The 25,185-nt window shown below is 35.4% G+C and overlaps 1 protein-coding gene across 1 annotated transcript in view; it reads right to left on the bottom strand.

The window, feature by feature from the left end:
* LOC138702948 (WD repeat-containing protein 76-like) overlaps positions 1–24,775 on the bottom strand; it is a 42,078-nt gene extending 17,303 nt beyond the window's left edge. The window contains exons 1-7 of the mRNA XM_069830370.1: positions 24,420–24,775; positions 23,116–23,336; positions 19,142–19,222; positions 15,772–15,920; positions 12,979–13,114; positions 7,719–7,858; positions 2,909–3,081 (exon numbers count right to left, since the gene is read on the bottom strand). Of these exons, the coding sequence (XP_069686471.1) occupies positions 2,909–3,081; positions 7,719–7,858; positions 12,979–13,114; positions 15,772–15,920; positions 19,142–19,222; positions 23,116–23,336; positions 24,420–24,467 (948 nt within the window). The 5' untranslated portion in view covers positions 24,468–24,775. The remainder of the gene's footprint in view (positions 1–2,908; positions 3,082–7,718; positions 7,859–12,978; positions 13,115–15,771; positions 15,921–19,141; positions 19,223–23,115; positions 23,337–24,419) is intronic.
* Between the last annotated feature and the right edge of the window lie 410 nt (positions 24,776–25,185).

Here is a 25,185-nt window from a genome sequence, read left to right on the forward strand (position 1 = left end):
CAAAGTTAGCCGACCTTCCACGTTACTCCAAATCTGGCCCTGGAGTAAGCAGTACAAGAGATCGCTGTTCTAAATGCTTTCTTAGCGCATGCATTCAATGCTTAAGCCAGCGTGTTTGAATTCTGCCTGCCCTAACGAGAACCCACGAGCATTATCGAACACCTACAACTTACGAAATTTCTGTTTGAAAGTTTCACAAGTTGGAACGTAGCTTGTTACGAGTACAATACAGTTTTTAAACAGTGTTTTTTAAAAGATGTGGTTTTTTAAACAGTGTATTTTAGAAGATGTGATTTTTTGCAAGTACGCACTGTATATTAATGTTTTGTATATTTGGTGATTTATAGTTAATGTACAGTGATAACAATAATGTTATATTATGACTGATATAATAAGTGAACTCTTACGTTGTCCGTTTTTGCGTCGTAATGACATTGAAAAGAGAAGTATTTTGGACAATGGACGATCCACTCCTGTATTAAGCTCTATTGTTCATAAAGTCAGTGCTAAAGGTGCAAGAAAATTTAATCCTTCATGGAATGAAACACATAAATGGCTAACAGGAAGTGAAGTTAAAGCTAAACTGTACTGTTAGCCATGTTTGTTATTGTCATCTAAAGAAGGTACTTGGAATCGTGATGGTTATTTTGACATAAAAATTTATCGAAAGCCATGAAATTTCAAAAGATCATATCTGTAACTCGGTAAATCTAAAGAGACTTGTAAAGAATTTGAATCCAATTTCGGAAATGTTGTCTGAACAACAGAGGGTTGCAAGACAACAATACAACAGTAAAGTAGAAAAAAACTGACAAATTATGAGATGGCTTATTGATGTAACAGTATTGTTATGTAAGCAAGAGTTAAGTTTTTGGGGACATGATGAAAGCGAGCTCTCATTGAATCGCGGGAATTACATAGAAATTGTAATGCGTATTTTCCATTACGACGAAGATATGTCAGCACTGGGAGGAACTAGGAAAAACATTCACAGGGCTATCGAAAACCATTCAAAATGACCTTATTGATTGTATATATGACGAAATAATGGCTAAAATAAAAAATGAAATTAAGGAGGCAGTGTGATGACACAACAGATATAATGGAAGTCTCCCAATGTTCAATTATTGTGAAGTATGTAGATAAGTGCGGTACGACTCAAGATCGATTTCTAGGCTTCTACAATGTTAGCACTAGCAGAACTCCCATAGAATTATGCACTTTATTAGTTGAAGTTCTCAAGGATTTTGATATTAAAGACAAATTAATTGGCCAATGCTATGATGGAGCTAGTGTTATCGCTGGTGAAATTTCAGGACTTCAGGCACTGGTGAAAGAACATGCTCCACAAGCATTGTTCATACATTGCTGTGCTCATAGACTAAATCTTGTATTGCAAAATGGAGCAAAATGTATAAAAGATGTGCGCATTTTCTTCTCTAATTCCAGGCTTTCCCTGCATATTTTCATAAATCACCTAAACGCACAGCTGTTCTGGATAAAATAGTAGGCAAACGGATACCGACAATTAGTGATGTGCGTTGGAGTTCTAATGCTAGAATTCTGAAGACAATTTCTAGTCAAAGAGAGGATATAATCACTATTTGCCATGACATAGAGGAAGATCCGCTTTCCAGTCCTGAATCTATATAGGTCTGAAAAACAATCTTCAAAGCATGAAATTTGTTTTTTTATTGACTGTGTACGAGGATATATTTTCAATGACAGAAGTGCTCTTTGATATATTACAGAAGAAATCACTTGACATACAGTACTGTTTTTCAGCTATTCAGAGACAAATAAAGAAATTAGAAGACATGAGAAATGACTGCAAGGCCGAAGAATATTTCAACATTGTGAACAGTACAAGTGATCTGAAAATAACCAGAGATAGTTCTACTTCAAGTCTAGCCCATTACAGACAGCTATACTTTGAAATTTTAGATAACATTATAGTTCAGCTTCAGACTAGGTTCAGAGACATTCAGAAATTAAAATAGATAGATTCATCACGATTTAGTGAATTCAAAAATGTTTCCCTGCTAAAGAGTTAAATTCATTAAAATGTCATTATTCTCTTCACTTCAGTTTTTCACGACTGAAAAATGAATTGGAATTCTTCTATTCGGACGATCAGTTCATATCTCGTAGTGCAACGGACATTATCAAGATGTTTGTGGACAGTGATATACAGAGCGTATTGCCAGAAGCCTACAGACTGTTTTGCTTAGCTGCAACAATACCAGCAACAAGTTGTAGTGTTGAGAGAAATTTCTCTTGCCTGAACAGAGTAAAGTCTTATTTAAGGAGTACCTTGGGACAGAGTAGAGTGACAGCCTTAGCCACAGCATCAATTGAAAGAGAGCTTCTACATTCGCTGGAAAAACAGGACGTCATTAAGCAGTATGCTTGTAAGAAGGATGGGCGCATAGACCTACTGTACAAATGAAGGTAAGATAATCTTAAGCTCAGCATTCTCCAAGCGCCTGCAGGTCCTACTGCAAGCGAAACATTTTTAGCATAGCATAATATACTGTAGAATGGAAAATAAGCACTGCTTTGTAGGTTGTGAATTCCCAGAATGTAGGCGGTTGATGCTCACTGTATATATTATTATGTCATTATGTTCTGTAAATTTTGCCTACCCTGGACATTTGACTACAAGCCGCCACTGCATAATTCTGATCCTGTATGATGGAACTTGTCAACACGCTATAATATTGTTCTGTTATTTGGTGCATCCTTATTAAATCGCTCCTCGTACTGTTCTTTAGCATGAAGCAAACTTGGCCCTTTCTGACATCTTACTCCGTATGACCAGAAATAATGTTCCAAAATAAACATACATGAGAACAATAATTGCAGAAATCAACACACTGAATTTACAATACAGGTATATATAACTCACCTCATCAAATACAAGTTTATTAAGATCCCCACATCGTACTGTTCCATCATGACTGGTACTGTAGATTTTAACAGCACTATAACGATCAAAACTAGTACAATTTACTGACAATGAGTGGGGCTGCAAAAGCTGAATACTCGTACTTGCATTCTCAGAAAGAACATCCCAGAAACCTGTTACAAAAAAAAAGTATTCAAAGGATAACATTCCACAGCAAAATATACAAAAACAATAGTGTAGTGAGAGAAAGGAAGTTACAACTGGAAAGTGAAGTAAAATAATGATATAATGCAGCTATTGGGGGACATACTTCATCACACTTCACAAAAACTTTTGAAGATTTGCGCATATCCTTTATGCATAAGAGAGATATGTTCCAAGTCTGATCCCCATACACAGGGTCTGCCAATTGACACAGAATAGCTCACAATGATTTTACAGATAGAAATAAGAACAAGGAAACAACTTGTTCTATATTCTTGTTACCACATTATTCCGATATATGACAGAGTATTTAATTATAATTATTAAGAAGTCTTTCTTTTGAACAATATTTTGAAAGGTTCTCTTCTACAAAATCTAAAATAATAACCTATTAATGATAAAAACATTCATAGTTTTTCAAAAGTAACTCGTAATTATAATTAAAACTGAATTAGGGGTTTTTGAACAAAAAGCTCAGACACATCAAACCTTGTAACTAGAATGGAGTATATTTATGGAAACAATATATTTTTGTGACTATTGTTGTGCGAGTTATATCATTGAGAACATTTTTAAACACCACCCTAATAGTTTTTTAATATAATCTGAAAGTACATATCCAGCACCCAAACAACCGGCAATACCAAAACAACAGCATTTTTGGCTAAGTCAAAAAAAAAAAAATCATTCCTGCAAAAGGGAAGAGTCGGACAAAGATGTGAGTGGTTTTCATGGATCGCACATGCAGCATATTGTTTACTCTTTACATTGTTCACGTGTGAAAACATAGACAGAAAACCCTGTACGCTGTCATTTGGGTCTTGCAAACAATTCACAGAGACGATATCTTTAAATTTACAACTTGAACTCGCCTGTTCAAAGGGGTGTTGGACGAGTCTAAATAGGAAAGTGTAAAATTCTCTGTTCCTACAGTGCGCAAAAGTTTCATTCGAGTGATATATAGTATATATAAACAAGAAGATATTAGAGAATGTTAAAGAGGTTCAAATCATCGATCGCTACTTCATCTTCTTAGTCGCAATGTTGGTTACACTGCTCTTCACGTCATATGGTCGCTATTTAAAATTGTCATAAGGTTACGAAAATGTTCAGTATTTTTTACGCTATTATGCATTACAATAAATTATGAACTGATGAATGTACGTACATTACCACATTCAGTACTAAAAATAGACATAGTACGTATTTCAAGACTTTGTTTTTAAATATCTATATGAAAATTAGTAAATTTCAAAAATGGAAAAAAATGTTTGTGTAGAACAGTATGTCTTTACATAACCTATAAACGCCTTATTTTCCAATTATCCGGCACTGGCTTTGTCCCACAGTTGCCAGATATGAGAAATTCTACTGTACGTATCTTTTTGTATCGCTATGCAATACTTCACTTGTTTTATACAGATGCATAGTAACTATTTAACTGTTGATCTTTGATAGTTCTTGTGTTATGAAAGAAGTTTTATTGATAAAATTACCATAAAACTAGATGTTAACAGAAAATGAGAGAACTGTGATTATGATGATGATAGGATTTGGTGACAGAAGACATGCAGAATAAAGAGATATGTTGTTGTTGTTTTCTAATGCCAGGTGTTTGACAATAAAGTCATTTGACCTCTTGCACTCCAATATTTTTCAAAGATATTATCATGGCCAGCCACTGAAGCACAGATTTTGAGGTGTTCCGAATCCATTTCTTGGTTTGAGTTGCACAATGGGCAGTTAGGGGACTGATATATTCCAATTCTATGCAGGTGTTTAGCCAAACAATCATGGCCTGTTGCCAATCTAAATGCAGCTACAGACGATTTTCGTGGTAAATCGGGAATTAACTGTGGATTTTGATGCAGAGAGTTCCATTTTTTCCCTTGGGATTGTGTTATCAAATTTTGTTTGTTGAAGTCTAAGTATGTAGATTTAATAAATCTTTTCACAGAGTAATACGTAGATTTAGTAACAGGTCTGTAAGTAGCAGTGCTGCCCTTCTTTGCTAAAGCATCCGCATTCTCGTTTCCCAGGATTCCACAATGGGATGGTAACCATTGGAATACAATTCTTTTATTGAGTGATATTAATTGAGAGAGCATTTCAGTTATTTCTGCTGTTTGAGATGAAATTGTGAGTTTAGAGACTATTGATAGAATAGCTGCTTTGGAGTCTGACAATATAACTGTATTTTTAAATTTATTGATGTGGCATAGAAGATTCCTGAGACTTTCACTTATTGCAATGATTTCTCAATCAAAACTTGTTGTTCCATATCCAAGAGATCTACAAAGTGAGAAGAGACAGCACGTAACACCTGCACCGGCACCTTGTTCTCTGGAGATCAAGGATCTGTCAGTGTATAAATGAAGCCAGTTTTGTGGAGGGTACCTAATATTAATTGTCTCTAAAGACAATTGTTTCAGTATTTCAGTGTTTACTTCTGATTTCAGTATTTCTTCTGTTAAATTTAGATTATATTCTATATTTAATAGAGTTAAAGGGTTTGGTTTAATTTGTAGATTTTCTTTTAAATTCGGGATATTGATTTTCTGTTTTAATTCTTGAACAATGGATATGAAACTTTTTTGAGTTTTCAATCTACACAGAGGACTGTATGAATGCCAATTGTTTCCTGGTAATCTAACAAGTTTTTCATATTGAATCAGTGCTTTTTCTTGTATTGTCATTTTGATGCTGTTAATATCAGTAAGAATCTCATAGAATCTATTGGAGTTGTTTTGATTCCACCAGTAATGAGTCTGAGAGCTTGGTTTTGAACATATTCTATTTCGTTTATGAAAGATGAAGTAATTAAAATTTCTCCGCAGTATGTCAGCACTGGCTGTATAAACATTTTGTATGTAGTGTTCAAAGTATTCCTAGAGCATCCCCATTTCTTTCCTGCTAGTCTTTTTAGAAGGGAGAATCTTTTACGAGCTTTTTCAGAAATGTATTTCAAATGGTTTCTCCATGTTAAAGAGATATGCATACTTTTTAACAAACTCATCCAAATAGGTCACTTATTTCTCAGTCAACTGTGAGTAGAATAGGAATGAAATTCAGAGACCATGGGCATGTCAGAGATATAAAGAGATCATTATCTCGATGACGTCATAACTCGCACAACAATAGTCACAAAAATATTTTGTTTCCGTAACAATACATCCCTTTTTTAAATACAAAGTTTTAGTATAGCAGCTTTTTTTTTTCAAAATTCCCCATTCATTATTAATCAAAACTATGTGTTACTTTTGAAAACACTGCATAAGAAGAAACAAATCATTCGAATTATATCAATTATCATGAATGTCACTTGTCATGTAAGGTTAGAAAGGATTTCCACACGAAGACTTCAACTTAGAAATATGAAAAGGCAAAAAATATTTAACAAGATTCAGTAAGTTCAAAAAGTAATTACTCAACACTGTAATAGCTCTGGCACTACTGTACAGCAGTAGCATTTTAACACCTTGAAAACAGAAGCTTGTCAAGTTTAAACACAACAGGACAGGAGGATACTTTCCATTAGATCAAAGAAATTACAAATTTCTACAAATTAAGCTTTCAGGAATAACTCCCTGTAAAGTTAATTTGAATAATTTCGAGGGAAAAATTGTTCCGGAGCCGGGTATCGAACCCGGGACCTTTCGTTAAACGTACCAACGCTCTCCCACTGAGCTACCCGGGAACTCTACCCGACACCGATCCAATTTTTCCCTCTATATCCACAGACCTCAAAGTGGGCTGACAACCGTCAAGCAACCAACATTTGAGTGCACACTAACTCTGTGTGACTTTAAATTGTGGTTTTCTGTTACGTACAGTGACGTGTATTATGCAAATTAAGCTTTCAGGAATAACTCCCTGTAAAGTTAATTTGAATAATTTCGAGGTCCCGAGTTCGATACCCGGCCCCGGAACAATTTTTCCCTCGAAATTATTCAAATTAACTTTACAGGGAGTTATTCCTGAAAGCTTAATTTGCATAATACACGTCACTGTACGTAACAGAAAACCACAATTTAAAGTCACACAGAGTTAGTGTGCACTCAAATGTTGGTTGCTTGACGGTTGTCAGCCCACTTTGAAGTCTGTGGATATAGAGGGAAAAATTGGATCGGTGTCGGGTAGAGTTCCCAGGTAGCTCAGTGGGAGAGAGTTGGTACGTTTAACCAAAGGTCCCGGGTTCGATACCCGGCCCCGGAACAATTTTTCCCTCGAAATTATACAAATTTCTACACAACCTATAAATCACACCAATTCTCCACAAAATTAAAACATCGATAAGTAATTCAATATACTGTAGAAGGAAAAATGAATACAGATTACCTATACAAATTTTTTGTTGCTCTAACAGAGGGGGGGAAAAAAAAAAGACTAGAAAGGCATCTAAAGCACATCACAAACAATATTAGTTTGTTTGCCAAAAAGAATTACCTGACATAACTTTCGCCAAGATGTATTATAATAATGATGATGATGATGATGATGATGATGATAACACAGTAATAATTTACTGTGTTTATAACAATGACAACAATGGCGAAAATAATGACAATAAATATATTTAAATTCTGGATTTAAATTGCACACGTACCAAGATTACCGCTTTGGTTTCCGACTGCCAACAATAATTTGCTCTCTGAAGGATGAACAGCCATACAATAAACATGACCTGGTACCACCTTGACAACTCTTTCCTCTCTTAAAGTTAGATTACAAAGTTCTTGCCTGAACCTGTCAAGAAATTTAAACAAACAGTAAAATAACAAATAAAGACTTAAGGAAAAACATTACAAAAATATGTTGTTGTTTTCTAATGCCAGGCGTTTGACAATAAAGTCATTTGACCTCTTGCACTCCAATATTTTTCAAAGATATTATCATGACCAGCCACTGAAGCACAGATTTTTAGGTGTTCAGAGTGAAAAATGGCAAGTTGTAGCCTATTTAAGTGAACATCATATTTTAACGTTTTGGCGGCTACTTCACTCGCACACAACCCCCAGAATGTCTGGAGGACCACACCTGCTGTTGGTCGACGGGTCCATTGGACCTAGCTGGGAGATCTTGTTGATCACCAGCTTTCCCTCCTTAAGCCACTGGAGGACGATTTTAGTGCCATAGCAGGTCAGCACTAGGAACAGAAAAGTAGAAAGAGGAGGAAGGAAAGGGAAATGAACCCCTAGGCCTTGAATGCTCTAATGCCGTCGGGGTCGAAGAAAGTAAAAGTTCAGTCAGAGGGCTGGATAGGAAAGGGTAAAGAGGGAATTAGGTATTGGTTAAAGGAAAATTATACCAAATTCGGTCATTAACTCATCAAGCTGACCAGTGCTAATTGATGAGTAGCCACTCCCTTTAGTTCAACTTGTAAAATTATGCTTACTAACAGCTGCACCACGGGAAGGTAGGGATGGGACATTGGGTATTTGTCCAGGTTGGTTCCTTAAAGCCTTCAATAGGAAGGATTAATGGCTCTCCCCCCTGTATCCGACAGATACCCTTTTGCAGCCCATTACAAAAATATAAATATCAAGAAACTTACAATAGAGTTTAATGTAAATGACAATGCAGTTTCTGAAGTGTCTTTATACAGTGATTCACAGTTATATCAGCACATATGAGTCCTGCTTCAGTATACAAATTATTCCTTCGTTTGTTTGGTTGGTAGATAGGTTTCCAATTGTGAAGTAGGCCCTATTTCGCAATGAAGCCATCTGCCACCATATAACTCAGTAATAAGCCATTGCATAAAATAGAAAATTTTTACATAAAAAAAATTTCAGGAAAACCTTACATATGAGTAGTCAAATTGAAACTCGTAACATTGTTACTGTTATTGTTATTATTATTATTATTATTATTATTATTTTAAAGTTTCAGCACGTAAAAATTTTGTTTGATGTATAAAATTTAAATACTTTGTGTCAATGTTATATGACCAATTTTCTTTTTAATTATCACATGGTTTCAACATTGGTATGTATTTTTTTGGTGCATAGAGATCAGCTGCCTCCATATTGTCAGTAGGTATTTAAAGATGTTAATAACAGGTATCATTTAATATTTAAAGAGATGTAAGAAAGTTCTGCTGAAATGAAAAAAGGAAAATATATTCGAAACCAAACTTTACCTTTTTTGTCCCACCCATAACACTGGCAGCAACTATTATTCAGTTATTTTGCTAAGTGAATATATATTTTAAGGGTCTTGGAAAAATTATTTATAATTTTTTAAATATCCATTTCTTCATTAATATCGATATTAAAATTCTGACAATAACAGAAGAACAGAAAATGTTTGATTTAACATTTATCACAAATCTTTGAAAAATATTGGAGTGCAAGAGGTCAAATGACTTTATTGTCACACGCCTGGCATTAGAAAACAACAACAACATTTATCACAAAAATCCTTTTCCAATTTTCTCCCAAGTGTAACAAATTCTAAAAATATTATTTCAAATGCGTCAATAATATTTTAAAAGGTTTAAATAACATGCATTATTTACAGCAATATGCTTCATTTGAAAGATTGAAACATGAAAGGTGACATTGCATTATTTAAAGTAATATAGCAATTTAAAGTTAAAACACTGAGTAAGAATGTCCCATCTGTAATTATGGAATGACTGTAATGTAAAAAACAAGGGACTATCAACTGTAACAATGTGAATCTTAGAAAAGACGTTGCAGTTGTATTACTTTTGAAACAAGATGTAGTGCTCCAGTTTGGGGATTGCGTATACTTTAGATGATGAAAGTTTTTCACAGTAATGTCAGAGCGTTTAGAATAGAAAGTGTGGTAACTCGGCAAGGGTCTAATGGGACTTTTAAACCCCCTAGTGTCGCTGCGGCAACTGAGCGAAACATTGGCGTGGCGATCGTTCTAAGATTGCAGTTTTCCTCTTAATACTGTGGACAGAGCATGTAGAACTCGTTCTGCTATGGAATTAAGAAGATATTTCTTGTGGTGTTCGGGTGATTTTTATTGTGCTGTTTATGTGAGCGAGTAGTAAGAAGCCTAATTGTTTTGTTCTTGATGTAAATCCAATTATAGATACTCTATAATCTGTAAGGAAGAGACTTTCTTTTACCCATCCATACACTAGACTAGTTTTCAGAAGTGGTGTAGAGCAATTCCACGAACACAGAAAACTGTATGCTCGTTCTTATATCTGTGATATCAATTTTTCTGCGGTTTTGATTGTGATTTTTTTTTTAAATCATGGTTTATTTAACGACGCTCGCAACTGCAGAGGTTATATCAGCTTCGCCGGTGTGTAGGAATTTTGTCCCACAGGAGTTTTTTTTACATGCCATTAAATCTACTTATATGAGCCTGTCGCATTTAAACACACTTAAATGCCATCGATCTCGGCCGGGATCGAACCCGCAACCTCGAGCATTGAAAGCCAACGCTATATCAACTGTGCTACCGAGGCAAGGGCGACTTTTGATTGTAAGAGCCGATAAATTTATTATTGCCAGTAAAGAGGTACGACTTCCACGCAAGAACTGGCGACCAAAACCGTATGCTATAACAAACTTGCCTCAATATCTTAAAAAAAGAAAAGAAGAGAAAATATCCAACGAAGAGGACATCAATCCGTTCTCATAACTATGTATCCTTACCAAGTACCATCTGGCTATGACCAATTCCATTGACGCTAAATAATCCAGCAGTTGATACAGCATCGTTAAATATCCGAGTAAAAAGTAATTGGATGTGACACCCGAAAATCAGAAGAACACCTTAGTTGATCATGCGCTTGTATGCATTTATGTACCATTACTCCACACCTGAATGCCCAAAATTATGTCTAGTTACATTGACCGTAATTCCTTCCAGTGAATGAACTCCAGACCAGCATTTCAGCTGTTTGGTGTGAGTTTTTCAAAATCGATACATTTTTTAGAGTCATAAACTGTGATGGGTTCGAGGAAAGTGAAAAATACAAAAGAATTCAAAGATGAATGAACGACCTTGCAGATACGCTGAACTCAAAGACTCCCTCGTCTGCCCTGTACAAAGGATTCTAGCATTACACAATTTTAGAAAATATATGACACGTAATTGACAATATAAAGAACACGTTTGCCTAAGAAAGAACCCTTGAATTATTAAGAGTGACAATTCAGAGCACTAGCGAAATATATTAATTCTTGTGGGATAGCAGATTTAAATATATTCAGACAGAAAAAAATTAACTAGGATCCTCTAGAGCGATATTTTGGAATTAGAAAATGATTATCTTGTGATGATTACCATAGACTTTCTACATGTGAAGATTTTTCAATTTATGTGCCGGTTAAAAAATGTGTTGTATTAAAGTGCTAATTGTAAACTCCTAATTGAATCCAAGCACGTAGCTTCTACTTCATTAAATATACATGTTTAATTATTAATTATTTTATTTTTAATAATAGCACTTTAGTCGTAATTAATGTAAAACTTATTTAGGTAAGAAAAGTACGGTATAATTCTACTTTGCATCTAGGCTAGAACTTAATCTGGTTTACAATTTTATTACAGTTGTTTATTACGTTTCCACATCATAAGAGATTTCTAATCGAGCATATGAGAAAGTAATAGACCTCATGGAAAAGTCGTTAATTTAATATTCTCCAATAAGTAGCATACAACTACTTAATACAGTACTACCAAATTGTTTTAATTTTACAAAACACAAAATAACCTAGGTATTTCAAAAGATCAAAACTTACATTAGCATAGATATAATATCGAAGCTTAATTGATGAGTCTAAGTTGCACGTAATATTTTTTGTTCCCCTGAATTACGTATAAACCAGATACAACTGCAACTAATGATTAAATAGTAGATAAAAACTATTGGTGAAGATAAAGTGTCTCCTTTATTATATTACAATCTTTCTTGTGTATAAAAACTATAATTTCATGTCAATGCGTACTTTATAATGCCATAAAAATTTTCAGTTTTGCGATGCTGTACTTTTTTTTTGCGTATTTCTGGCTGAAGCCGGCACAATGTTCCATTTTTCGGTTAATTATTATATTTACTATTCAGGGTTGTGTTATATAACTCACAATTTGTTAATATAGTAATATTACATTTTTAAAGAAGTAAAATATTGTAACTAAGTACTTTACAATACATTCTTATCTAATGGGTTATTTTTAAAAACCTTTTTCATTCACTTGAATAGCGATCTTGAAACTGGGCACTGAAAATAGGGCTAGCGCCACTCGGCTACGATCCACCGAACTAGAGGAAGTAACGTCTTCTACCCACTCTGGCAGTAGTAAAAAAGTATTGGTGAAAATATAATGTCCCATTTGATATATTATATTATACTTTCTTGTACATCGAAAACTATAATTTTGTGTCAAAATGTACTTACAACAACACGCTGTACTTTTTTTTGCGTTCTTCTCTCTGAAGCTGACAGAATGTTCCAGTTTACTGTTGATTATTATACTCGTATTTACGATTCAGGAGTGAATGATATAACTCAAGAGTAGTTAATGTAGTATTATTACATTTTTTAAATAAGTAAAATATTGTGATAAACTATAATATACTTTTATCTAGTGGGTATTTTAAAAACATCTGCATTGACTCGAATAGCGCTCCTGAAACTGAGAACAGAAAGCAGAGCGAGCGCCGCTCTGCGACGAACCGCTGGACTAGTAGAAGTATCGTCACTTTCTCTTCTACCCGCTCTGGTAATGTTATAAGGAAAACTATAAAAAATTTCTGGAACTACAAATAATATTATTACTTCTCATTACTTATCAAGGGATGCACAAAAAAACCAACAGCTTGAATGCACTGAGACACACCTCCCACATTAAATTGAAATATTATTACTCACTTTTCCAATTCTAAATCTAAACTGAGATTAACAGAACTCTTTTCTTTTTCACAGCCAGCATTGAAATTCTCCATCATTTTTTTCAGAATTTCTTCATCACAACTGTTCCCTGAAGTTGGTACCATAGGAATTGGACCTAAAAATTAGCACAAAGTATTATTTATGTTCAATGAACAACATACCGTGAAACATATGAGTTCATACAGTGCACTCATCTTATTTCTCCACTGCTGAGTGGCTCTGAATCCACAGCTGTGTTATTAGTTTCCCTTACGTGCCGCACACTGTGTGCGCTGCTTAAGACCAAAACCTGATGTAAAAAATAAGATAGCAAAGGGCAAATATAAACACAAATTAAACTGACCCAGCCCTTACCAAAGGAGAATTAAGCCTCCTGCTGGATGTGGCAGTCATTAAAAGCAACATTTCTTTTGTGGTGATTATGCGATTGAAATGGATGTTTCTTGGTTTACTATAAAGCAGTGATTGTTTATGTTTCTCAACACGAGCCATTTGCGCTTAAGCAACGCTGCCTAGTTCCAGTGATAAAGTTCCATCGTTATTATAGTCGCGTCACTGTTATTTCCGGTGTGACTCCTCCCCTTCCCCTCTGCTTACATCTTAGGAAGTGAAGGCTCTATAAAGTCTAGGTAGGTAGTATCATTCACCATTTTTGTTCTTTCGTTCCCGAGCTACCAGATGAGGAATCTATTTGCTTCACCGTTAAACATTATCATGTTGTGGCTCCTATGATAATAAATCAAAAGCACTGTAATTGAGCAAATAATTGAGCGGCAAATAACGTCCTCGTGTGATTTCTGCGCACGCCAACAAAAGAGCCAAAATGGCAGGCGATTATATTAAGTATTTATCGAGCGATAGGAAATTCATTACATCATCAATAGCGAATGACAAGACACACACGTTTAAATGTAGCCGACCTGCAACATGATTGCCTGCCGGAAATAAGAGCGATGGGACTTTAGTTATGGTGAGTTAAACATTACAAGCACCCAGACAAAATATTGTAGCCACGAAGAAGATGGGATGTATGAACTAAATCGCGTGAAATGCATTATAACTTTACTCAACAAATGCAGAGAATTTTCCATGTATCAGAGTTCCAAGTCGTCATAGAGCATTATCGTGTTAGAAAATTCAGGCTGAAGTGTATAAAAATAAAAGCACAGAAGAAGTTAAACATACTTGACCAAGAAATCCTTAAAGATACATCTTAAAATAAATCTATTAATTTTATTTTCATTTTTAATGTAATACAAGGGCTATTTTCAAAGTAACTTCCGTTTTCATACAGTGTGCAGTAATCAGGATAACAATGCAATCATTGCAGTGAATGTTGCATGATTCAGTTCGCTTCAAACAGAGAGGATACTCGCAATGATATGCATGTTCAAACTGTGTGCTCTAATTGAGAATGTCGCCAGCTGTGAGATACACTCAATACGATTTATTGTGGCAAAAACTGTAAAACAGCTGAAATTCATCATGTTGAGCTCTTTTTTTTTTTTTTGGATGACAATGCAGTGTACTGTGCCTGAACTGCAAAATTTCAATTAGTGTTTGGTCATCCTCCATACAGCCCTGATTTGGCGCCTTAGTGATTACCATCTTTTCATGCATATGAAGAAGTGGCTTGCATCTTAGTGCTTTGACAATGACTAAGAGTTGCAGTCCAATGTCATAGGTTGGCTTTAGTCACAGGCGGGAGACTTTTATGACTGCGGCATTCAAAATCTCATCAAATGCTATGTTAAGTGTCTCAATTTAGCCAGAAACTATGTAGAAAAATAAATCAAAGTTGTAGTTTCAAATTGTTGCAAACAAATCCTGTAACACTGTCATTTTTGTTACAATAAAACGGAAGTTACTTTGTGAATAGCCCTTGTAGCAATTACTAGTAATGATGGGTGAGTGGCAGACCAAGAGATTCCTCTGCGATCATAATCTAGTACAGCAGTCAATATTGTACATCTTTCCACGCCTATTCTGTCTTTAAGTTCAATACTATAAATCTCAGTTACTGCATCACTCGTTTATAACGACACAATTTTTCAGGTCTCTTGTACTCGTATGTTGTTATAACCAAGTTTTGCTGTATACAAAAAACCAACACTGCATGAAAAATCAATACAATCAAGGTAAAAATCTTTCTCCAATGTTTCTGCAAATGTTTTTGTTAACAGCAGTGTTTTCTTCTCTCTCTTGAAGAGTGAAAAACAACTGAATAGACTACAGTGGACTATAGTGGATTTTATATTGTCAGCAAACAGCTGGATACATTAAGAAGAGTGATTGAAGAGTGGTTTAGGACTCTCGTATCTCTGAATATGCATCCAAAACGGTTCTCTTCAAAAACATTTTGTACTTTCAAAAATAAAGTTTATGACCAGCTGATCATTTTCTTCTTAAACTGGACATATGAATTATTATTGTTTGGTGGAACTGCAATTTTATGTCTTTCAGTCGCTTATGTACCGTACTGTCTGCTAGATGATACAATAAAAAGCAGTGAGGCTAAATTTGTGTTCCTGCAACTTCTGTAAGTACAATTTAGTTTCTTGTCCGGTTAAATAAGGTTAAGCCACTTCACCACGTCGAGATGAATGCCAAGTTCCTAAGTGATGATAAGTCATTTTACTAGAAGAAACCTTAACTGAGGACCACAGTTGGCTTTACACTATCGGCACCATGCTCGCTACATTAAAAACATATGTTGTCACTGGAAGATTTTTCAGAGATTTCTTGATATTAAAAATCAATCAAAACACCTACCTGAAGGCTTTCTTGAAACTGCTCTATCAACTGCTGATTTTGCAGTACTGATAACTTCTGGCTTCTCTGGTAAGGGATCTCCATTTGGAGTTAGGTGTTGAAGTCTTAAAGACTTGGAGCGCAATGGAAGTGGCGATTCTTTGGCATGTCTGTAAAACAGCCATCCAGAATAACAAACAAACTACTAAGCAACTTGAACAGACAATGCTAGTTTAGTGTTCAATGAAGGTATACTTTTTATCAGTTTAAATTAAAATCCAATATCTAGATTAACATATAAATAAAAAAATAACAACACAGAAGGAAAAATCACGTTCTGTTTAACCAGCCAAAACAAATTAAAAATATATCTTATCAGGAGGAGAGTTCTTGTTCGTTAAATGTCGAGAGTCCTCATAAAACCAGAATAGATAACAGAATTAAACCATGGGAGTGGTGGTAGCAGCAACAGATGTAGTGGTAGTAATCACAGATGTACATCGGAGTATAGTGGAGAGAGCTGTTCGTGAACTGCAGAAAAGGTTTCTTGATGATAGCAGAATTTTTAAGCAACATTCAGCTCATTGTCACACTTCAAAAAAAGTGAAGAAATTTCCAGTGATAACAATATTCGTGTGCTTGAATATCCAGGGAACTCTTCTAACATTAATCCCATAGAAAATATATTTGCAAAACGAGACTTGCACACTTTGACTGTTCTACAAAGAACTCATCATAGCATCTTTAATTCGAGTGTGGTTTCGTGATGATGAACTTAAAAATGTGTGTTCTAAGTTTATGGAGTCAATGCCAAATCAAATACTGGAATTTGTAAAAGAGAAAGGATGTATAAACTATTAAGAACGGATAAATATAAGAAAGCATGTAAAATGTTGTGTTATTGAACTGTTTTGATTACTTCACACAGGACTGAACCTTAATAATATTACACTCTGACACCTCACTCACGCAACAACTTGGAAACAACTTCAAAGAATTTCTCTTTTGTAAATATAAGAGAAAGACAAAATGACGTAACTTTCTTTCAGCATCAGACCATGTACCACCTACACTTTCATGCATAACAAATTAAACACAAATATTAATTAGTTAGTGTATAATTATCTATAGGGGCGCTTTTATTAAGGGGCACATGGGCACGTGCCCTTCCAGTGATTTTTATTATCGTATTGTGACTATATTATAATACAATTTAATTGCATTATGAAATAATAACTTAAAGAGTTTCACATTTTCATTGCTACTAATGTTTTCAGAATGTGTAGTAGTCTACGAAACCCAAGTTTTCTGAACAGATAATAAAATGGGCTCTCCCTTCTCGTGCCCAGCGATTGACGAGGAAGGGATGGGGGTGTGAGTTGTAGGAAGGCGGAGCTCTTTGCCTCAGACCGTGTGCTTGGGGCACTGTATTTGCCGTGCTCACCAAGCCTCTTTAGTTTAGGAACAGTCCAATTAGCTGCGTGCCATTTTTAGGGGTGTTGATACTTGCTGAATAGCAGACGACATTTTACAGCTGAACTTGACATGAAAAACGTTAAATGTGAGTTCACTAATTTAGAAGCTCGACTCATTCTATAAATCACGTGTGTATGTATATATAGATATTCATTTGTCACAGTTATGTTGTTAATGCTGCCTGTAAACTTTTATACTTCCATCGTATCCAAAAAAGAAAGTTTACATTACAGTACATGAAGTTGGCAGTTCTCAAAAAGCTTTGTCACTGACAATAGAGAATCTTGGCGGGCGTTTTGCCGCCTTCAGTGCACACTACAGTTTTCAACTGAGTTTCCCCAAGTCTAGTGCTGCGGTAGTAAGAAGGCAGGCAGTTGCGTGATCTGTGAGTACGAACGAGTGAGAATCAGCACATTTCTGTGAATTACACTTAGAATTCCATTTAACTTTCGTCTGGGCGTAGCAGTGCTCTCAATTGAGATAAAGATGGTACATTCTATTCCGAACTTCAACAATAGAGTTATAGAGGTTTTTGCTCGCAGAAAGAAGCGAAAAATGGAGCTCATCTACAAAAATTAGAAAGGTTAGTGCATATAAATTGGTCTTATACGTTTTTAATTTTCAAGGTTCATCATTAAGGTTGTGCCCCACTTGACAGAATGGCCTTCAGCCGCCACTGATTATCTATGTCATGTTACATCACCTAAACTTATCACACACTTTTGGTGGTAACGGTTCCCCTGATGGAGTTTTCCGCTGAATCCTCAAGGACTTGGGACGAAGAGGGAAAGGAATAGGAGGGGGGTGCCTGCATAGACATCACAGAAAAACTCTATCACTATATGCCAATACACATTTCTATCTTATGCCTATTCCTCATGGTCAAATTTTTCATTGTTCAAGAAATTTAATTCAATTGAATTGTATCAAATTCCCATTGCTCACAGTCAAAGTTTTGTAAAATCAAGTTTGGTTGAATGCTGAACACAACTTTTCCCAAATAGGGCAGAGCTTATTTTCGTCAAATACTGGATAAAACCAATCAGTGAAAAGGGTGTGTGGAAGCAGCACTGTCTGGGTGTGGAGTTTGTAAAGTTCAAACATAAACATGGCTGACTCTAGGTTGATCAAAGAAGTTGCAAGTCTTTTACTAAACGAATGATAATCACAGATTTCAATTGAGAAAACAGAACAAAATATTACTAACAGAGGCAGGCAGACTGTAGTGTCAAATTCACTACATAGATCAGGGTTGGGCACCACGAGTGCATCCGAACTCTAAACGGGGACGCTTAATATTCATTCGCCATGGCATCAATGCTGCACGATGTTTGGCGAGGAAGAAAGAGGTTGAAAGAAGTCATACAGCTCCCCATGAGAGAGTAGAATCTGCTCTTGGTGCCCAGCCTTGGCATAGATGAAAATCATGTTTTCGAAAGGTATTGGATGAAAAATGTGACCATGAGGAAGGAACCAATTTCATAAAATATTTATCAAAACTTTCATCATATTTATTGTACAATAAATTTAAGGAAAAATTTGACTGTGATCAACAAGCATTAATCCACTTTCATATTCTTACTCTAAATTTAAAATGTAATTTTTACTTATATACCAGTAATTACTTTTGTATTTTGTATTGGCAAATAATTAGTCTGCACAGTTCAAATTAATATATTGTATGCGATTTCTAAGGTCAGACTTAATAAATCTGAACTACAGCAGGAAAAATTAATTTAATGTAAAATCGTCAAACCTAGATGTATAAAGAAATGCCACTTTGGCATATGTTGTAGAATGGTGTATATACTATATCTTCTGTATATAAATCAGATCCTTAGCCATATTGAAATGTCATTTTTATTAAGATCTCTCTTTTTTTTTCAGTGGTTAACTCTAACACTTCTGTACTTACTTTTCACGTTTCTTGGGTAGCTGTTTCGGTTTTCTGGTCAAAGCCTTTAATGCTTCTTTTGCATCTCCAATTTGAAGTTCCCTACAAAAATGTGACAATTTAATAATACTCTATGTAAGCTCAACAAAGCAAACTTTATAATTTCATGCATACAGATAACTTGCATTTGACACAACATATTTTTATTTTTACTTGGTTATTTAACGACGCTGTATCAAAATATTATGTTATTTAGCATCGATGGTATTTAGCAAGATGAGGCCGAGGATTCGTCATAGATTACCTGACATTCACCTTATGGTTGGAAAAAACCTCAAAAAAACCCAACCAGGTGATCAGCCCAAGTGAGGATCGAACCTGCGCCTGAGCGCAACTCCGGATCGGCAGACAGGTGTCTTAGCCAACTGAGTTACGCCAGTGACTACAACATACTTCCTCACACATATGTGCTCAGATATAATACTCAGCAATCACATCTTGCTAGGTCAGTAGACGATACCACTCAGACTCTGATATAGAACTGGGTAATAATTTTATGGTAACACTCACTAACATCACAAGACATATTTCTTATACATTATAAAAATATTACCTCATGTACACCCTTTGACATGGAAAATGGTCGCTCTCCTGTGGCAAAGATTTGTTAAACTGTCTAAGTGTCGTTCGGATTAATGCAAAACTACATGGGGAAATATTAAGCCACAAAATTAAGTCATAGCAGCGACATATCTGTATCTCACGAAACGACATATTTACTACGAAGTCTTTGTGGTTTTGTGATAGAGCTCTTTTTTCTTGTTACAAAGATCGCGCTTCGAATCTCTCTATGTAAAACGCACACGATGTTTCATAAGCTATCAGAGCTGGCACATAGTCTCTGAACAATGACCAATTTCCGTATCAAATGGTATACAATAGAGTTGGGCAACACGATTCTTTTTCAGAAGTCGATTCCAACGATTCAATCATACATTACGAATCGATTCTAACGATTCATTCACGATTCTTCTCAGTCTGCGATTCCAACTATTCTTTTGAATCGTCAATGAGTTCACGATTCTTCCTACTCTGCGATTCCAACGATTCGTCAACGAACGACTTACACGACACTTTCCTTTGCAAACCACGCGTAGAACAAAAACATTCTACATATCTCGCATAGATGGCATAAGAGGCGAGACTTTGGATTGTCTCTTTCTCATTGGCTGGAACCATTCAGCACGACCTCCATTAGTCTACAAAATTACCCAAGATAATGTTTCTAAATTATAATTTATCAACTGAACCTTATTACGAAGTACATTTTTTGCATTACATCTCTATTTAACTATGCACATTTTAGGTTTGTGGTCATTATTTTCCATACTTAACAAATGCAATATTTTGATTTCACTCTCGCTCGGGAGCATTCGGCACGGTTCGGAAATGTCCGCTGACAGGTTACATCAAACAAGTAAATAGAATCGTGGGTTACAATACCATGTCAATTCGTTACTATTCTTTTGAACGACGATTCGTTACGATTCTTTTGAACGATGATTCGTTGATACCACGAATCGATTCTTACGATTCTTTATTATTAGTCGTTCGAATGAACGACCCAACTCTAGTATACAATGGTGGATAAAAACACTGTTCAGTTATAGAATATAATGAGGACCACAATAAGGACAATGATATGAAAAACAACAAGGATCACGATAAGGAACACAACATGGACCACGACAAGGATCACAAATAAGGACCATACTAGGATTGCCAGATTGTACGTTTTTCCCGTATTTTTACATAATTTTATCTCAAAATATGTCTTCCGTAATTTGAGAGTTAGCTACATTTTTTCCTTGCAATATAATACTTTTCAACTTGAAATCTACTAGACCTACACGCAGAAATTTATTTTACAATTCAATGAGCTTAAGTGAGCAATGAGATGTAAGAAAGAAGTGTTCTGTTGACTTGATAAAAGCTGAACTACTAAGTATTTCTCAACTTCAGTCATGCAGAAAATTTATCTTTAAGAATAAAAATAATACATTACTGCAGGTTGCCAAATCATCTGTTAAATATGAGTCATATCAGCAATGCTTCAAGCTTCCTTAAGTATAAATGGTTTTATTACACTTATACTACAAATATTATATAAGCAGGCCTAACATGAAGGTTACACCAGCGAATAGGGATTATAAAGAATGGACACTTCGCGTCGATACCTTTGATGTAACCGGACCGATTTCAATGACCTTCAAGCCAGCTAGAGCGTCAGATTCTGCTTTCTCCTTAGAGTTGGCGCTGACATCACACCAGCTAGCAGTTGACACAGCGGAAATATAACACATATAATTAATACATCTAGGTACATTATGTACTCAAATAAAATAAATTGGATCCATAAAATAATAAATCCTTCATTAACTGTAATGTCTAGACTCTAGAGTTCCTTTATAATGAGAGTTCAGACGTTGAACCCTACAACAATTAAAATATGTAATGATTTGATAGCGTTGAAAATGGAAAAACAAAACTCTTACGAGAAGTAAAACCATATACCTATATTATATTATATACAAATATTAAACGAATTCGATACTTAATTTTATAATGCATAATATTATTTTATAATATAATTTGATATCTGAAATATAAAATATTATTATTACAACTAGTTTGTCACTGAGAAATAAGGAAAAGCTGTTAACTTGAATTTATTTGAAGCAAAGCGTTACTGGATTATGCAATAAGGTAGGCGAAGTTTGGATCCTGTGCCTTAATTCTATTCTCAATTATTATCTTAGCGTATACTCGATTACACTAACCTCTAGCGCTTGAAAGTGGAACTAGCCACTGGCGCACAGAGAAACAAACAGGAAAATTCGCTCAGTGTCCATTCTTTATAATCCCTATTCGCTGGTTACACCTCAAACAATTGACCAATCAGTTACAATTATGCTACTAAATCCCTGGGAAGTTCCATATTATCTCCCTTATTTTTTGTCAAAATTTTCTTTTCTCATAAAACAAATGTTGCAATCTTTTAAGATTTCATATTTTATTTGATTGTGATCCTTGTCCTGGTGTTCAATGTGGTCCTTATCATCATCCTTGCCATGGTCCTTGTTGTCTTTGTCATAGTCCTACATTCATCATTTCATAATAATACTGTTCTCTCCATTTGGTAAGTAACTTTTGTGTCACAAAGTATTAAATCTAAAGATCAAAATAGTCATATTTTAATATGACTTATTTAACGACGCTCACAACTGCCGAGGTTATATCAGTGTCGACGGTGTGCTGGAACTTTGCTCTGCAGGAGTTCTTTTACATGCCAGTCAATCTGCTGACATGAGCCTGTCGCATTTAAGCACACTTACATGCCATCAATCTGGGCAGGGATCGAACCCGCAACTTCGAGCACAGAAGGCCAGTGCTATACAGACCGCGCTACTTAGGCCCACTCTCGAAATCTTAACCATCACAATAAGAATAACAATGACAACAAGAACCACAATAATAATCACGATAAAGGTAACAAGGACCACGACAAAGATACAACATTATAAGGATAACGACAAATGCAACAAGGACCATGATAAGGATTACAACATGGAACATGGCATATATCATCTATATCGTAATCCCTGTCATGGTGCTTATCATTCTTGAAATAAAACTTTTATTTTCATGGTCCTTATTGTGGTCCCTGTTGTCTTTGTCATGGTCCTTATAGTGATCATTATTATGATCCTTGTCACAGTCCACGTAGTGCTCCTGATTGTGATCCTTGTCCTGGTGTTCAATGTGGTCCTTATCATCATCCTTGCCATGGTCCTTGTTGTCTTTGTCGTAGTCCTACATTCATCATTTAAAAATAATATTGTTCTCTCCATTTGGTAAGTGACTTTTGTGTCACAAAGTATTAAATCTAAAGATCAAAACCACAAACAGAAATTAGCTGTGCACGTAAGTCTTACTGGAAAAGTCTATTCCGTTCTTCAATGTTCCTCTGCCTTTCCAATTCATATTCTGTTGCCTTTTTTACATCATCGTCTTCAAAAGACAATGTTAACATATCAAGTGATGCCGGTTCACTCCTGCTAAAACTGTCTTCAGTGAAACCATTAGATTTACGTTCATACTTTTCAATCTTTTCAGGTGTTGGGCTAAAGTCAAGCATGTCCTTGTACGAAATAACCTGTAAAAAAAAAGTTAAGTGTCTAGGAAACTTTAACAGTATGAATTTAAAGTCAGAGCTCCAATGTGTGTTGTCACTCTTATTGTAAGTAGCAATAGTGACAGGAGTAAGAAACTAAGACTCCTGTGACATGTCTGTTCACAACTGATCAGGTGATGTCATAGTTTGTTTCTATAGATCTCCAACTGGCACTAGAAATACAAACAAAACTAGTAATATATGAAAGACATACTAATAACAGAACAAAAAAAAAAAGGCTTTTCTACAGTAACTAAGATATTACAAATAATAATAATATCCAGCCTTCAAACAATAACGATGGCCAAAGCACAAAATTCTAAAAGTCTAAGTAAAACAGAAAAACGAACTATATGCGGTGCTAGCCAAATGGAATGACAACTTCCCAATAAAAATAAAAAACGAATTAGCCTACTTGAAGAAACATGCCCTCCCTTTTAATAGTCCCCATACACTTACAGTCCGCCTGCAGTTCAGAACAGCAGATCAAAACTGAAGACGGCCACACAATATCAGCCCGACCTGACAAGTTGCGAACTGACAGTCTGCTGGCACAGTCCCCATTTCGAGTGTCATTAAAAAAAAATACACACGCACGCGCGTAAGCACAAAAAAAGATTCGCATCATTTTTATTCAACTGCAAATCTAAACCTGTCGACCGCCTGCGTGTGTATGTCGTAATCTTAACTGAAGGCCACATTTGTCACCATAGTTCGGAAGTGTGTGTGTGTGACCACAAGGATTAGTTGGTAATTATTTCGTCATTTTCGAATCCATAAAATGAACGACAGATTACATAATTACCCTATTTCGATTTTAACGAGGTTTATGCCCATCCAACGATTCTCTCAATGTAAAACAAATGTTACCGAAATTTCTTTTTATTAGAATTATATAAATGTTCAAGGAATGTAGATTATTTCACCTAAACTGTTCTGAACACTTCACAGAATGTACAAAACAGTCTCATGACATTGTTTTGAGCAATTTTATTGCTTTGTCCCATCTAGTAAACTGAAATCCAGACGCTTTAAGAACTTATTTCTAAATGTAGTAAATATTACCTTCCGTTTTCTCAAGCGACCAACCATTCCATTCTCTTTCTCTGACATATTTAATCTCAGAAAACCACTCTGAATATATGAAAGTAACTATTGTCTTACGTCCTCACAGTCACAATTCCCTCCAGGTAATGCTCTTGAAAAACAAATTCGGCGGGGAACACTAGTACCAATATCATGTTTCCATTCAGGCAACAGTAAACGTCTGTGTAAAAAGCAGCATTACCATAATATTATGATAGACAAATTCTATCAAAACCTTAAAATATATAACATCTGATAACGCAATGAAAAACAAGAGAACTAAACAAGCAAAATGTTTAACAATCACCATCAATCATTCACGTAAAGAAATCTAAATTGGCGACACTGACTTTCCTGCATTTGTGTCACGGCCAACTTGGTGCTATCTATAAAGAAGAGCAACAAGACCATAGACAAATGAATAGAGATTTCGTAAGCGACGATCAAGAGGCCTTTGTGCAATCGATGAAAGTTTCACCATATCACCACCAGATGCCAGAGCATCCTCTGCAGAGTTGACCATTACGATTAAGGTGGCAAATTTGAATGTGGTGGTGAAATAATATGGGAAGTTTCCTAGTATCCGGTACTTCGATGTCTTAAAGGGATCTATGAAAACCTAAAATAAGAAAACGGCAACGTAACTGATCAGTGTGCATAGCGTCCAATTTTTCAGACGGGCTGTATTTCTCAAATGAGAAAAAAATGAAAAGTTTTACTGCTTAACATGTGTTCCACTGATGCT

This window comes from Periplaneta americana, chromosome 7, assembly GCF_040183065.1.
Source record: "Periplaneta americana isolate PAMFEO1 chromosome 7, P.americana_PAMFEO1_priV1, whole genome shotgun sequence".
In the NCBI taxonomy this organism is placed as follows: domain Eukaryota; kingdom Metazoa; phylum Arthropoda; class Insecta; order Blattodea; family Blattidae; genus Periplaneta; species Periplaneta americana.